Here is a 15,868-nt window from a genome sequence, read left to right as displayed (position 1 = left end):
TTCAGTGATGTTTAGCAGACTTACTCAGTGGTGCAGCCATGATCCTTGTGTCCTTTTACAATTTAACCCTCATTCCCCCTCTCAGCCCCAGGCACCCAATAATCAATCAGTTTTCTATCTCTTGAGTAATTACTGGAAGTGGAATTGGTTGGTCATATGGTGAGATTATATGGAACTTTTTAAGGATCTGCCGAACCCTTGTCCAAAGTGACAGCACCATTTTACAATCCCATCCACAATGGAAAAGGGTCCCCATTGCTCGGCATACCCCACATTTGATGTCTTCCTGACTACGGCCCTCCCAGTGAATGTGAAGTGGTACCTCATTGCACCAGCCTCTCTTTCTAATTTTGTTTGCCAGCTCTCTCACTCTCAGACCTGCTCTGTGCCCCACCAAAGTGAACCTCCTGCTGTTGTCTGTTTGTTTTTTTGTTTTTGTTTTTTTTTTCACTAGAGCTCCTTGATATTTCCAAATGATGCCTTTGGTTCATTCTTTGAATGTGTTACTTGACTAGATATTTTTTGGAGGAAGAGGGCATGGAAGTTGAGAGTTCAGATTGTGAGGATTCTTTGATTTCCCCATGATGTGGCCTCTTCCAAATTCCTCCTACAAACCCAGCCACCATACTTGTCCAAATATCTCGCCTGCCATCTTAGTCACACTTGGCCTAGATTACTGCCTGGGCTTGAGCTACGGAGTTCTCCCCGTGTGAACCTAGAAATGAACAAAAGGAGAAGTGGCTATCTTTCATATTGTACCGGAGAAAGCAGGATCCATTTAAACAATGGTAAAATCTTGTTACAAAGACCTTAAGCCTCACAATTTAGAAACTGGCTTGTGGTATAGCCAGGACGGCAGAGAGTGATTTGTTATTTAGGAGTGCAATTGCTAACAGTCTTGGATTAATAACCACAGGCACACGAAAAGATGTTGCTGAAACAAAAAGCAGAGATCTAAGCCCTGCTCCACTTCCTTCCTCTTGCTGACTGCTTTCTAATTATTTTAGTTTTGATTAGCATTTCTATTAGAAACTACGAAGAAATTATGAGCCACTGACTTGGCGAATGTTTGGTGGTTAAAACCATTGAAATCAACGGTTTAAATATGTATGGGGGGGCTATAGTTATGCTTTTTAATTTTAATGTTTATCTTGCCCAAGCAGATAAGATAAAATTAATTATACAAGAATCAACCAGTGCAGAAAGTCTCTTGGAAATAAACACCCATTCTTGATCCTTTATAAATGTATAAACATATCCCGCCCCCCCCCTTAATGAATTAGTTGTCAGGTTTATGTCTATTCTGAATTTTCAGTACCTCCACTTGTAAAGGCAAAATAAGTATCAGCAATTTCTCAGTTGTTTCAAACTAGATTTTAAATTACGATGCTTTAAGTATGTTTAAATAACTCGCACTTGAGTAAACACTTCATTTTGTATGATGAGGTAAGTCATATGAGCTGTTCAGTGGCTTTAATTCAATCCATGGGTTTGAATATTTCCTCCTGAGCTCTCATGGTTGAATAGTTTAAAAACATTTCTGAGATTGAATTGAAACCTGTAAGAGCTAGGAAGCCTTATCATTCTGTAGTTATAGAGGGTATTGAATGAAATTTGCCTCAGTAAATAGAAATCCTCTTGGTCAAGTACAATTTTTAAAACGTTGCCAAAAGTTATTTGATTGTTTTCATTATTTTCGTGGGGAAACAGTGTTGTAACAAAATTTTATTCCGAAGAGCAGATTGACTAGGAAGTAGTTATACCATCCAACTGGAAGAGATTATTCATGAATAATCGTGAAAAGAGAAACGATTGAAAAATGAGCCTTGATGGTGCATCATTGAATGTCAGCATTGCTAGAGAGATTGGTAATTATTCCATTTCAGCCCCAGATTTCTTAGGCAAAGCAGCTGTGGCATGATCCTTAAATTGGATGCCTGTTCCACAAACCTTGTCTATGTTCTTCAAGCTTCCTGTGCTTGGTGTTCCTGGAAAATTACCTTGATTCAAACTTACATCACCCCAACCCCTCTCAGTCCCTGCCTTCTCTCCTGCATCTGTTCCACTTGTTCCTCTCTGGTGGCTCTTTCCTTCAGCTCGTAAACACGTTCAAGATTTTCCCACCTTTCTTAAAAACGTACACACGCACACACACCCCGCCCCCCGCCGCAGCCGGACTTCCAAGCAAGATGACCTTCTAAATTCACATCTTGAAATGGTTTAAAGTCCGTAATGATAGATAAAATGGAAAAGTGATCAAAGGGTGGGAAACATCTGTAGATGGCAAACATTTGCAGAAATGCTACCAAAAACATGAAGCTGAAGAAATGAACATGTTGGAGTTCCCGTCGTGGTGCAGTGGTTAACGAATCCGACTAGGAACCATGAGGTTGCGGGTTCGATCCCTGGCCTTGCTCAGTGGGTTAAGGATCCGGCATTGCCGTGAGCTGTGTGTGGTGTAGGTTGCAGACACGGCTTGCTCGGATCCCGCGTTGCTGTGGCTCTGGTGTAGGCTGGTGGCTACAGCTCTGATTCGACCCCTAGCCTGGGAACCTCCATATGCTGCGGGAGCAGCCCCAGAAAAGCCAAAAAAAAAAAAAAGAGAGAGAGAAATGAACATGTCGTCTACCTTAGACTTATACCACATTATATGTCAGTGAGATGTCAAAAAACAATTTTTTAAAAAATCTGCAAAGCTGAAGTTGCAGAATGGATGGACATTGAGTCTGGAAGGTGGAGGCCACCAAGAGTTCAGCTCCCGTGGGTAATGAGCACCGTGAATGCAACACATCAGAGCCATGAAAGACCCGGGGCTGTGTCTTCTATGAAACTGCTTACCTAGGGCCAGAGGAGAAGGCAGATACTTCCTTGCACCCAGGACTTGAGCTAAGCTGATCCTTGAGTCATAAATATTCAACAGGTTTCTGGATTCAGGGCCCTGGGAGTCAGGGGGGGCAACCAGAAACCTTCAAATGGTGATGAAAGAATGGTGATAAAGAAAAATGAATTGCTTGATGAAGGTAAAACTACTAACCAAAACTTGAAAGCACATAGAGGCAGTTATTACTGAGAAAACCAATAAAAAGAATAATCAGGAAACAAATTATAAATATGAAGTTAAAATATAAAGCAACTTGAAGAAATGCTGACATGTATTTAGGACCTTTAAAGAGATAAAGGAATCATATGCACAAAATAAAAATGAGAAATGAGGAGTTCCTGTTGTGGCTCAGCAGAAATGAATCTGACTAGTAACCATGAGGACACAGGTTCAATCCCTGGCCTCGCTCAGTGGGTTAAGGATCTGACGTTGCCGTGAGCTGTGGTGTAGGTCGCAGGCTCGGATCTGGTATTGCTGTGGCTGTGGCATAGGCTGGTGACTACAGCTCTAATTCGACCCCTCGCCTGGGAACTAGCATATGCAGCCCTCAAAAGACCAAAAAAAAAAAAGGAAAGAAAGAAAGAAAAATGAGGAAATGAAACAAAAAGCAGATGGGAAGGATAATGAAGCAGACATATTTGAAATTAGAAATATGGTAACCAAAATTAAAAACTTAAACTCTAGACTCACACAACTGAAGAAATGGTGATTGAGAAGAGGAACCATTTAATTTATCTGTCACACATTAAAAACAGATGGAGGGGGAAAAATATGGAAAGCACATGTAAGATCATGAAAAGGCTCCAATATATATGTAACTCTTCGACAGGAAGAATAGAGACAATATATACATGGAATAATGAAAACTACAGTGACTGAGAAAGAATTTTTTTGAAAAGAAAAAAAAAAAAAGATGAGTGGCCTCAGATTGAAACTGGTGTCTCTATTGCATTTTCTCAACTCTCCCATCATAGAATAAAGGCAGTCATAGACGATATGTAAATGAATGGACATGGCTGTGTTCCAATAAAAATTTATAAAAACAGACAGCCACAGAGTTCCCACTGTGGCACAGCAGAAGCAAATCCAACTAGCATCCATGAGGATGTGGGTTTGGTTCCTGGCCTTGCTCAGTGGGTCAGGGATCCGGCATTGCCGTGAGCTGTGGTGTAGGTTGAAGACACGGCTCAGTCCTGTGTTGCTGTGGCTGTGGTGTAGGCCGGCAGCGGCAGCTCTGATTCAACCACTAGCCTGGGAACTTCCCTATGCCGGGGTTGCAGACCTAAAAAGCAAAAAAAAAAAAAAAAAAAAAAAAGCAAAAAACAGGCAGGCAGCAGACTGAGTTAGGTCAGGGGGCCTTTAGTATGACAACCCTTGATCTAGAGAATTAACCATTGTTTGTATATTCCTCCAGATATTACACACACATATATATATATATATAAATTTGGTACATACGCTTAAACAGTGGTTACCTATATGTATGTATATATGATGTAGATTACACACAAATAATTTTTAAGAGGTAGCATAGCTATCACACATGGCTGGGACCACAGTTGCTTTTCTGAGCATCCACTTCTGGACCACTCCCAGTATCCATCATCATATCTTAAAAAAAAAAAATCCCACTTCCAAATCGCTGATGATTGATGCAGATTTAACTGAAGTTTTTGAGGGGCAGCAGAGGAGGAGGACGTCCATCACGCCAGCCAAGGTCAAGCTTCCTGCAAGTCCCAGGCTCAGCTTGTTTGACCCTACTGCCCCTCCCCCATGGCAGGCAGCTGACTTTCACCTCTCCCTCCACCTTCCTCTCCCAGCACCATCCTGCAGCCATACCGACCCTTCCCTCCCTCCCCTCCCTCACCCCAGCTCTAAAAAACCATCCTCAGTGCGCGTATGCAAACCACACAACAAAACCTAAACCCAGTAACCAGAGAAAATCCAGGTCCCTAGCCATACCTTTTCGTTTCTCCAGCATATTCCAGGGAGGAGCTCAATTCATTGTCCCAATATACATCCATATTGTTGGTTTTGATGATCACATAGTATTCATAGTATGCATGTGTCGTTATATAACCAAGCCCCTAATTTCGAAGAGTTTGGCTACATACTGAAAATCTTTTATGGCCAGGTATTTTTTTCCTCATAAATCCATGTGGCATATCAGCCAGTACAGTTTGTGCCACTGTGTGGAAAGCAAATTTTCAACATAAACTCTAGAAATGGGGCGTTCCCTGGCGGTCTAGTAGTTAGGATTTAGCACTTTCACCCCTGGGGCCCAAGTTCAATCTCTGGTCTGGGAGCTGAGATCCTACATCAAGCAGCTACATGCCGTGGCAAAAAAAAAAAAAAAAAAAGGCAAATAGAAAAAAACAAAAAACAAAAAACCTCTAAAAGTATATTTTCTCAGGAAAAAAAAAATCATGTCTTTGAAACAGTAAACTGGCTTAAAAAGAAAAAGTTCAGAGCGTTGAAAGTCAGCAAGTTCAGGTTATCAGGGTTTTAAAATCTGTGTGACTGTAGGTAGGATCCCCAAGACTTTGTGGGTCAGTGTCTCAAATAAATAACAGATGGAAACAATTGTCATTGGCTCCTGTCACAAAATAGTATGATTTAAACATCTATATTACTTTCCAGTGGCTGACATACTGAATTACCAACAGAAATTGTTGCTGTGGGATAAGACAACAGAAGTTTATTTTCTCATAGTTCTGGAATCCACTTGCAGAATGAAAGTGTCAGCAGAGCCATCTGCCCACAAGCGGCTCTTGGAACAAATCATTCCTTTGTCTTCCACCTTCTGGTGGCTTCAGGTGACCCTGGCTTGTGGCTGCATTATTTCAGTCTCCATCTCCATCTTCACAAATCCTTCTCCGCTGTGTCTGTCTTCCCTTCTTCTATCTTTTATAAGGATGCTTGTCTTTGTATTTAAGACCCACTTGGATAACCCAGGATGACCTCATCTCAAGATGTTAACTTCATGACAGCTACAAAGATCCTTTTCCCAAAGAACGTTGTATTTACAGGTTCTGGGGGTTAGGATGCGGATGGATCATTTAAAAGTTCGCCATTCAGGAGTTCCCACTGTGGCACAGTGGGTTAAAAACCCAACTGCAGTGGCTTGGGTTGTTGCAGAAGTGCAGGTTTGATCCCTGGCCCGGCACCTGGGTTAAAGGATCTGGCATTGCTGCAGCTATGGCATAGGTCACAGCTGTGGCTCAGATTCAGTCCCTGGCCGGGGCACCTCCATATGCCCTGGGTTCAGCCACTAAAAAAAAAAACAAAAACAAAAAAACACTGGATGTTATTTTTCCTGGGTACCCATGTCCATGTGAATAATCTAATTTCTTTTTAGCTCTACTTACAGTCGTAAGCATTAGCAATGCACATTATTAAGACAAACTAGAACTTAAGGAACTTGCTTTTTTAAATTAAAAAAAATTTTAATATATATTGTATTACAATATAGTTGATTTGCAATGTTGTACTAATTTCCTTTGTACAGGAAAGTAGCTTACACACCTATATACATTCTCTTCTTTTGAGTAACTTGCTTTTAAACCAGGATTTCTGTTTGGCTTTAAGCGGGCATCGCGGTCGATGTTGGAACGATCTGAGCAGCAGATTAGGGCGGCTTCGGGTTTGGAGGAGCTGCTGCAGATCACACACTTCGAGGACTGGAAGCTGTGGAGATGCCGACTGAAGGTCAAAAGTCTGGCGAGTGCAGACTCTCGCTCAGCATCCCACCGCGCCACCAGGTTTGCGGCCACTTTCTATGACATTGAGACACTGAAAGGTAGGTGTGTATGTGTGGAGGCCAATCCTTGCCCTTTGTCCGTACCAAATGCACCAGCTTCTTCTAAAAGTTTGAGTAGGACAGGCACTCGTCAGGGAGAAGAAAAGGGGGTCGTTGATTTCATAGCTTTGGTGTTGCTGGAGCATCCTGGTTTCCTGTGTTTACGCCACAAAGAAATAAAATCAAAATGATTGATTTTATCTTTTTAGGGCCGAACCCACGGCATATGGAGGTTCACAGTCTAGGGGTTGAATCAGAGCTACACCTGTCAGTCTAGGGGTTGAATCAGAGCTACACCTGCCGGCAACGTGGGATAAGAGCCGCATCTGCGACCTACACCACAGCTCGGGGCAAAGCCGAATCCCTCATCCACTAAGCGAGGCCAGGGATCCAACCTGCATCCTCGTGAATTCTAATTGGATTCGTCTCTGCTGTACCACAGTGGGAGCTCCCAGATTGTTCTTAATAGAAAAAAAGTAATTGAGTTTGCTTAAAAAATAAAGCAGCCTGGGAGTCCTCTGGAGGTCTAGTGATTAAGGATCCAGCATTGTCGCTGCTGCGGCTTGGGTCTCTGCTGTGGTGCAAGTTCGATCCCTGGATCCCTGGCCCCAGAAACTTCCTCACCTCTCAGGCACCAATCAATTAATCGATCGATCAATCCGAATATTCATTAACAAGGAGTATTGTATGGCCATACATACATGGATAAAAACCCAAAGATCAGGTATAGCTTTTCTGTCTTCAAAATCTTGAGATTTTTTTTTTTTTTAAGTAGAAATGAAAAGTAGAAGTTAAAAGCAGAGTCGGAATAATGCATACTGGTATTACTAGGAGAGTAATGGAGGGGAAAATTCTTTGGACAAAAGAATCTCTACTCTGGATTTGAAAATACCACAATTTGAAATAAAAGGAATGACTATTCCCTAGTCGTTTGGTTTGGAAGTTCTTTATAAGATAACCATTATCGATGTGTTCTATGCCATAATGAATGAAATGCTTGCCAAATATGGTTGTGTGGCCTCCAGTTAGGCATTTAGCTTTTTTTTGTTTGGTTGATTGGGTTTTTTTTTTTTTTTTGGCCACAGCATTTGGCTTGATGTGGGATCTCAGTTCATCTCAGTGGTGAAAGCGCTGATTCTTAATCACTAGACCACCGGGGAACTCTGCAGCATTTAGCTTTTTTGATTACATATCAAAACAGCATAAGAAGCTACCATTGTGTTGATGATCTAGCATTTTATATTTAATTAACATATGACTGCCTGGTATCGGATTATTTCTACTGCATAATTCAAATTGACCGCTGAGCCAAAATCATTCTTTTTGTTCTCTATAGTGATATCTTCATTTTCTTCCTTTTTTTTTTTTTTTTTTTTTTTTGCTTTTTAGGGCCACACACGAGGCCTATGGAGGTTCCCAGGCTAGGGGTCCCATTGGAGCTACGGCCACCGGCCTGCACCACAGCCATGTGGGATCCAAGCCACGTCTGCGACCTACATCGTAGCTCACCGCAACGCCAGATCCTTAATCCACTAAGTGAGGCCAGGGATCGAACCTGCAACTTCATGGTTCCTAGTTGGATACATTTCCACTGTGCCATGGTGGGACCTCCCATTTTCCTCCGTTTGTAAAAGGGTGAAGTTGCTGCACAGGCCCTGTTGTTGCGGGGAAGGGTATGTGGGCTAAATCCCTTGGCAGCACTGGGGCACCCATGTGAAGGTGTTTGGTGTGCATGTGTCCAACTAAATGATTTGAGATGGTCGCAACCATGGCATAGAACACAGTTTAGCCAGAGGTTTGAAGCTCTAGTTGTTTCTATATGGGGAATTAGCATGGACTTCGTGGTAGTAAAGGAATCAGACCTCATCTGGCCTGTCTGAAGGTGTAAGGCAAGCCTGGACATACTCTGTGGACAAGGAGATATATTACCAGAAAACCAAGACAAGGTGATAAAAAAAAAGAAATCAATCAGTGGTGTTGACATTGACATTTTCTAAGGAGGTAATCATAAAGTTTGAAAAATTATTTTTTTAAACGGAAATAGTATCAGAGTTCCCTGGTGGCCTAGCAGGTTAAGGATCTGGCATTGTCACTGCTGTGGGGCGAGTTCAGGGGGTCTGGGAACTTCCACAGGTTGCAGGTGCAACCAAACAATAACAGTAACAACAAAACCCAGAAATAATATGGAATTTGCCACCCTAATTACCTGGAAAAACGTCTAAAGCTATTCACTAAGTTAGAAGCAGCCAATAATCAAATTGGGGCGTTGTTGCCAAAACTCGGCCTCTGTCCGCCAGTGCCCAATAGAAACGTGGAGACAGAGTTTTGGGTGAAGGAGGAAAAAGATAGCTTTATTGCTTTGCCAGGCAGAGGGGTCGCAGCAGGCGGATGCCCTGAAGACTGTGCCCCCCACCCCCACTGGGAGAGTTTGGGCAGTGGTTTTATAGTTAGGGAGGGGAAAATGGGGGCCCCAGATAAGGATCAGGGTAGAGGCAAGCTTGCACTGGCTTTCAAAGCTGGTGTTTAGTGGTCTGTCAGTCTTCTTTCCGGAATGAAGAATGCTTCATTAACATCTTCCATGTATTGGGGGGTTTAGTTCTGCAGAAAGACTCAAAGATAGTGGTATCTATATTCCTTGAGGAGCAACCAGGACCCTGCCCCCAGGGGCTGCCCCATTATCTCTTGCCGGCTCCTCCCTGGTCTCTGCATCCCCTCCCTTCCCTGATTAGCAGCTGTTTGAACTCAGGGAAACTCAAAGAGGCCTCTTTCCTAAAAAGCAATGGGGAACCTAGGCTTTTGTGCCAAGGAGCCCCACAGGGACCTGCTCGGTGACAGTGTCATCCCAATTATAATTTGTTATCAACTCTCCCGCATGGATTTCATGGTAATTCCCTGAGACGGGGCAGTCCTGCTGGGCAGCAGGAAAGAAAGTAGAGTTAGGAAGCCTTTAATCAGTGGCCTGGGTCATTGTTCCCTACAGTGTTGCTTAAAATCTTACTGCTCCAGGAGTTCCTATCGTGGCGCAGTGGTTAACGAATCTGACTAGGAACCATGACAGTGGTTAACGAATCTGACTAGGAACTATGAGGTTGCGCGTTCGATCCCTGGCCTTGCTCAGTGGGTTAAGGATCCCGCGTTGCTGTGGCTGTGGTGTAGGCCGGTGGCTACAGCTCCAATTTGACCCCTAGCCTTGGGAACCTCCATATGCCGTGGGAGCGGCCCTAGAAAAAGACAAAAAAATAATAATAAAAATCTTACTACTCCAATTTTTCAAACCTTAGTTTTATTAAACAAACAAAGGGAAAGCAACATTTAAGTAGAATTTTAAACAGGAAATGTTTTTCGGAGTTGATTACTTTTTTTCAGGATTTATGATTAATATAGTGAACTCAGGAATACTCCTATTAATACCCACTTGGGTAATTTCTCTCTCATGTTTACAACCTTCAGGGTCTTTGAATAAATACTCATCATCAGATTTTTTTCCCAATTTTTTATAATCAGAGATTTTAAGGAGTTTCTTAGGATGGAAGATTTTAATATGAAAAAAAAAGAGTTTCGGTAAATTGTAAAATGTATGCAGGGCTTTTCAGCTGGCCAAACATCTTATATTTTGTGTTTTCGGTGATCAGTGAAGCTATATATGAAGAAATTTGAGATTTGCAGGGGGGAAGGAAGAAGACTGTGGAAAAGATGTTCTAAGGGACTAATTTAGACTAACATCAGCTCTGTAACAATAGTATTTTTTTTCATTTATAATGATTTTTATTTGTTCCACTGTAGTTGGTTTACAGTGCTTTGTAAATTTTCTGCTGTACAGCAAAGGGACCCAGTCACACATACATATATACATTCTTTTTCTCCCATTATCCTCCATCCTGCTCCATCATAAGTGACTAGACAGAGTTCCCAGTGCTATACGGCGGGATCTCATTGCTCATCCATTCCACCTGCAATAGTGTGCATCTGTGAACCCCAGATTCCCGGTCCATCCCACGCCCTCCCCCTCCCCCTTGGCAACAATGATATTTTATCTGTACACTTCAGAAAAATGTTCTGTCTTTTCTAGTGGAAATGTGTTTATATATACACGGGAATTCAGAATCTTGGCAGAAACCAATTACATATTTTTCAAGACGGGCGAAAAATGGAGAGGAGGTTATCTATTGTGGTTTAACACATTACCCCAAAACTTAGCTGCTTCAGACAGCAGTGTTTTTTGTTTGTTTGTTTTTATGGCCATACCTGAGGCATATGGAAATTCCCGGGCTAGGGATTGAGCCCGAGCCTCAGCTGTGGCTTGTGCCACAGCTACATCCATGCCAGATCCTTTAACTCACTGCGCAGGGCCAGGGATTGAACCCTCAGCCTCCGCAGCCACCCAAGCCGCTGCAGTCAGATTCTTAACCCACTGTGCCACAGCAGGAACTCCCATATAGTGGGTTTTTTTTTTTTTTTTCTTTTTAGGGCCACCCTCATGGCATATGGAAGTTCCCAGGCTAGCGGTCAAATCAGAGCTACAGCTGTCAGCCTATACCACAGCCATGGCAACACCAGATCCATCCGTAGCTTAACCCACAGCTCATGGCAACACCAGATCCTCTGACCTGCCGAACAAAGGCAGGGATTGAGCCTTCCTCCCCACGGATACTAGTTGGGTTCACTAATGCTGCGCCACAATGGGAACTCCCCCAGACAGCGCTTTTTATCTCACGGTTTCCTGGGTCAGAAATGCACGTGTGACCTTGACTCATGTCTTTCCTTCAGAGTCTCTCCAGAGGCTGCCAAGTATCAGCTAGGGCTGAAGATATCATCTCAAGGTTCCGTCGGGGCCAGATGTGCTCCCAAGTTTACTCACCGGTGGTCAGCAGGATTCAGTTCACAGGCTGTTGGACTGAGGGTCCCAGCTCCTCACTGGCATTTGGATAGAGGCCACCCTCAGTTCCCTGCCATGTGGGCCTTTCCAACGTGGCAGCTCGCAGCATCAAAGCTGCATCAAAGCTTGCAAGCCGAGGAGGCAAGAGAGGGTGCCAGCAAGATGGAAATCACAGTCTCTCTTAACCTAGTAATGGAAGTCACATCCCATCACTCTTGCTGTATTCTCTTCCTAAGAATCAGGTCACTAGGTCGAGCCCACACAGAGAGGAGGGGATCACACAAGGGTGTGAACACCAGGAGGCAGCCAACACAGAGGGTCAGTTTAGAAGCAGCCAAGCACCCAGGAATTTCACCACCCCTGCCCCACGTATAATCAAGTCTCCAATTCCATGGCAAACTAAGTCTTTGAAATGTTGTCTTTATCATAAAATGGAATCATTTCTCAAAAATATCCACAGAAAGGCTGTGCAACTGTTAAGTAGCAAAGTATCAAGATCTAATTAAGGAGTTCCCGTCGTGGCTCAGTGGTTAACGAAGCCGACTGGGAACCATGAGGTTGCGGGTTTGATCCCTGACCTTGCTCAGTGGGTTAAAGATCCGGCGTTGCTGTGAGCTGTGATGTAGGTCGCAAATGCAGCTCGGATCCTGCGTTGCTGTGGCTGTGGTGTAGGCCAGCGGCTACAGCTCCAATTTGACCCCTAGCCTGGGAATCTCCATATGCCGTGGGAGCGGCCCCAGAAGAGGCAAAAAAAAAAAAAAAGAACTAATTAAAACAATAAACTATGAGAGAAAAGCAAGTGCTATTTTAACAAGATTGTGTATAATCTTGTTTTCATTCCCAGAGGCTTCTTTTTCTTGTTTCTCGCAAGTTAGCTAGAATGGCCAGAATATTGCTCCTATCATCAAAATGAACCCCTTCTTTCATCATTTTGTAGAAACATCGGTATCAGGCATTTGCAAATGAGAAAATTCTGACTCGAGGAAAGATGAGTTCCACTTAAATTTTCATTTATGTATTTGCCAGGTTTGAATCCTACAGTAGGTACTTAAGCAACCAACCAACAGAAACGGATTTCTTGATGGTGCTGAAACCTACCCACAGCTGGCTTCAAGAAGAAATGCTGTGTAAATTGCTTAGTAAATAGTGCTTACATGTTATTGCTTTACATGCACCCATTTACTTCCTTATTAGGCAGCCTCTCTGCATGTACCTGATGTGGTTATTTTTAAAATTTTTGAGTGTAGTTGATTTAAAGTGTGTTAGTTTCAGGTGTACAGCAAAGAGATTCAGTTATACAGATACATATTCATAGTCCTATTCCCATTATTTTCCCATACAGGTTACCACACAGTATTGAGTAGATTTCCCTGTGCTATACAGTAGGTCCTTGTTACTTATCTATTTTATATAAAGTAGTGTGTATATGTCACTCCTGACCCACCGCCTAATGTATCCCTCCCCCCACTCCCACGTTTCCCCTTTGGAAACCATAAGTTTGACTGCAAAATCTTTGAGTCTGTTTCTGTTTTGTAAATAGGCTCATCTGTATCATTTTTTTTATTAGAGTCCACCGATAAGTCATATCATATGATATTTGTCTGGCTTATTATGGTAATCTCTAGGTCCTTCCGTGTTGCTACAAATGACAATATTTCATTCTGTTTATGGCTGAGTAATATTCCATTGTATGTATACACTACATCTTCTTTATCTCTTCACCTGCCGATGGACATTTAGGTGGCTTCCATGTCTTGGCTCTTGTGAAAAGAGCTGCAGTGAACCTTGAGGTGCATAGATCATTTCCAACCGATGTAGTTCTATACAGGACATTGGTGATCATCACCAATGGAAAGTAAAATTCTAGTCTATGCAGGTATCGTGTCAATAGAAAAGAACACAGATTTGGGTCGGGATTCTTCTGAAGACAATATGTGGTTGAATGACGGACCCCAATCCCCCATCTAGTGAGATAAACATGAGAAGGTGTTCCGTGTCGCCCTGGCCCACGTGAGCCTGTCAGGGCCGTTGGTTCTGCCGGCCCACTGAGCTCCTCTCTGCAGTTATAGATGAGGAATGGCAGAGGACGCAGTGCAGCCCTCGAGAGACGTGCGTGGAGGTGGCCAGCGAGGTGGGCAGGAGCACCGACACATTCTTCAAGCCTCCCTGCGTGAACGTGTTCCGGTGTGGCGGCTGCTGCAATGAAGAGAGTCTTGTGTGTGTGAACACCAGCACCTCGTACGTTTCCAAACAGGTATGAGGACATCAGCCCTGCCGCCGATCGCGCTGACAGCTCCGGCTCAGCTTGTTGCCCAGCGCTGTCTCCATGCTTGATGTGCGTCATTGCCTTTAACCCATGAAACCAGCCAAAAGGGTAGCTGATCATCTTCCCTGGTAGATGGAGGCACAGAGAGGTGACTTGTGGCAGAGCTGGGATTCAAAGGCGGGTCACTCCAGAGCCTGATCCCTTGTCAGTTACCGTCTCTCTGATGATATAAGGTCAAAAAATCACGTGGAAGTTTCTAGAACAGACATTAAAAGGACCAAAGACAACCGCTCTAACTCATGGACTCATTAGGTTCTGTGTTGTTCGAATGGAGTGATTGAAAAGAGTGTCATGAAGGGTGTGAGCAGGGTCCGGGCAGATGGGCTGGTGAAGTACTCAGAGCTGGCCGGAAGGGGGAGCTGTTTCCACCCTTAGACTGAAGAGGCAAGAGGATGGAGCGGTTAGGGGAACCCAGGAAGGAGGTGGGGAAGAGGGCTGCTGGGCTGGCTGGAGGAGTGGCAGCCACTGCCAACCTTTAACCCGGCCGAGGAGAAGGGGTAAGGGGGCGGGCGCGGCAAGAGCGACTATAGATCTGGTTCATGAAGGTCAGGGTCATGGGACACAGCCCTTTGGGGAGGGAAGGAGAGAGGATGGGGTCTCAGGAGGGGCAAGTGGAGACTATCTAGCACAAAAGACCTTTGAAAAGCATCCTACAGTCCCCACGAGAGGAATAATGCTTCCCTCTCCATCTTATAAAACCCCTTTTGCTCAGTAGATAAGCTCTTCTCTCTATCGCTACCATACTGTTGTAAAATATTATAAATGCCACAGTGTAGAGCAGTGATAACAAACTTAGGAAAAGGCATTAAAAAGCTGTAAGTCAAACTACATTCCTTTTGGTTCTGTGTTGCAAATTTCTCATGCATGTTGATATATTCATTTAATTGTCTGTATTTGCTTACACAATCTAGTCTCATGATTATGCAAGGAAGTCTTACAATAAAATTACTTAGGCACTGGATATACCCACGTTAGGTAATTATCGTAATTGGATGGTAAGATGGAATGCTGCTATGTTTCGTACTAGGTTAACATATCCTTAATTTCCCCCCACCTCTAGAAATTCCCTTAAACTGTAGTTTATTTTTCTAACTTTTGAAAGAGACTCTTGGAACTGTAAAAATTCTGACCTCTACCTTTTGGCAATCTGGGGGACAAAAAACGACATAATTATGACTACGCATCAACTGTCACTAGAAACAGAGCTTGCATAACGTAAGAGGCTTTAGTTCACGACCGTGTTATACCCTAGAGTATAGCTGAAAAATTTCGCAAGACGATGAAGTTCATGCAAAATAAACATTCTAAAAACACTCTCTTGGACTCATGGAAGTTCTATTACACATTGAAAGGTCAGGATAAACATAACTTAAATGGATTGTTTCCAATTACTAGATAATTGAGTACTTTATTTTGACTGCTGTACTCAACAAATGAGTAGTTTTTAAGAATGTGCTTAAGTGTAAGTGTGCAGCAGTTTTTCCTTCCAAATGGGCATATTTGAACATTTTAGTCATTTAAAAAAAGAAACTATCTCTCATCCCAAAAAAATTAAGCGAATCAATGAATACTCTGTGTAGTAGAAGGACTACATGGAATATTGATCGACTGGACAGAACATTAAAATCAAGTTCACATTTATCCACCCATCAGGGAACCACTCTAGAAAGAAAGAAATTGATATTTTTCTAAATTTAACTAGCCAAGATACCATCTTCTTCTGGTCACAGCAATTTCATTCCCCAAAGTAGTAAGGCATATTATTAAGAATATTCTCTCTGGGAGTTCCCTTCTTGGCTCAGCGGTTAACAAACCCGATTAGGATCCTTGAGGACACAGGTTCAAATCCCTGGCCTTGCTCAGTGGGTTATGGATCTGGCGTTGCCTTGAGCTGTGGTGTAGGTCAAAGATGTGGCTCGAATCCTGAGTTGCTGTGGCTGTGACGTGGGCTGGCAGCTGTAGCTCCAATTTGACCCCTAGCCTGGG

At 43.2% G+C, this 15,868-nt stretch overlaps 1 protein-coding gene across 1 annotated transcript in view; it reads left to right on the top strand.

Moving 5' to 3' along the window:
- Window positions 1-15,868, top strand: part of VEGFD (vascular endothelial growth factor D) — a 41,283-nt gene that overhangs the window by 14,164 nt on the left and 11,251 nt on the right. Inside the window, exons 2-3 of the mRNA XM_047765433.1 lie at window positions 6,470-6,680; window positions 13,620-13,810. Of these exons, the coding sequence (XP_047621389.1) occupies window positions 6,470-6,680; window positions 13,620-13,810 (402 nt within the window). The remainder of the gene's footprint in view (window positions 1-6,469; window positions 6,681-13,619; window positions 13,811-15,868) is intronic.

Source organism: Phacochoerus africanus, chromosome X (assembly GCF_016906955.1).
Source record: "Phacochoerus africanus isolate WHEZ1 chromosome X, ROS_Pafr_v1, whole genome shotgun sequence".
NCBI classification, from domain to species: Eukaryota; Metazoa; Chordata; class Mammalia; order Artiodactyla; family Suidae; genus Phacochoerus; species Phacochoerus africanus.
This window is presented reverse-complemented; position numbering and strand designations above follow the sequence as displayed.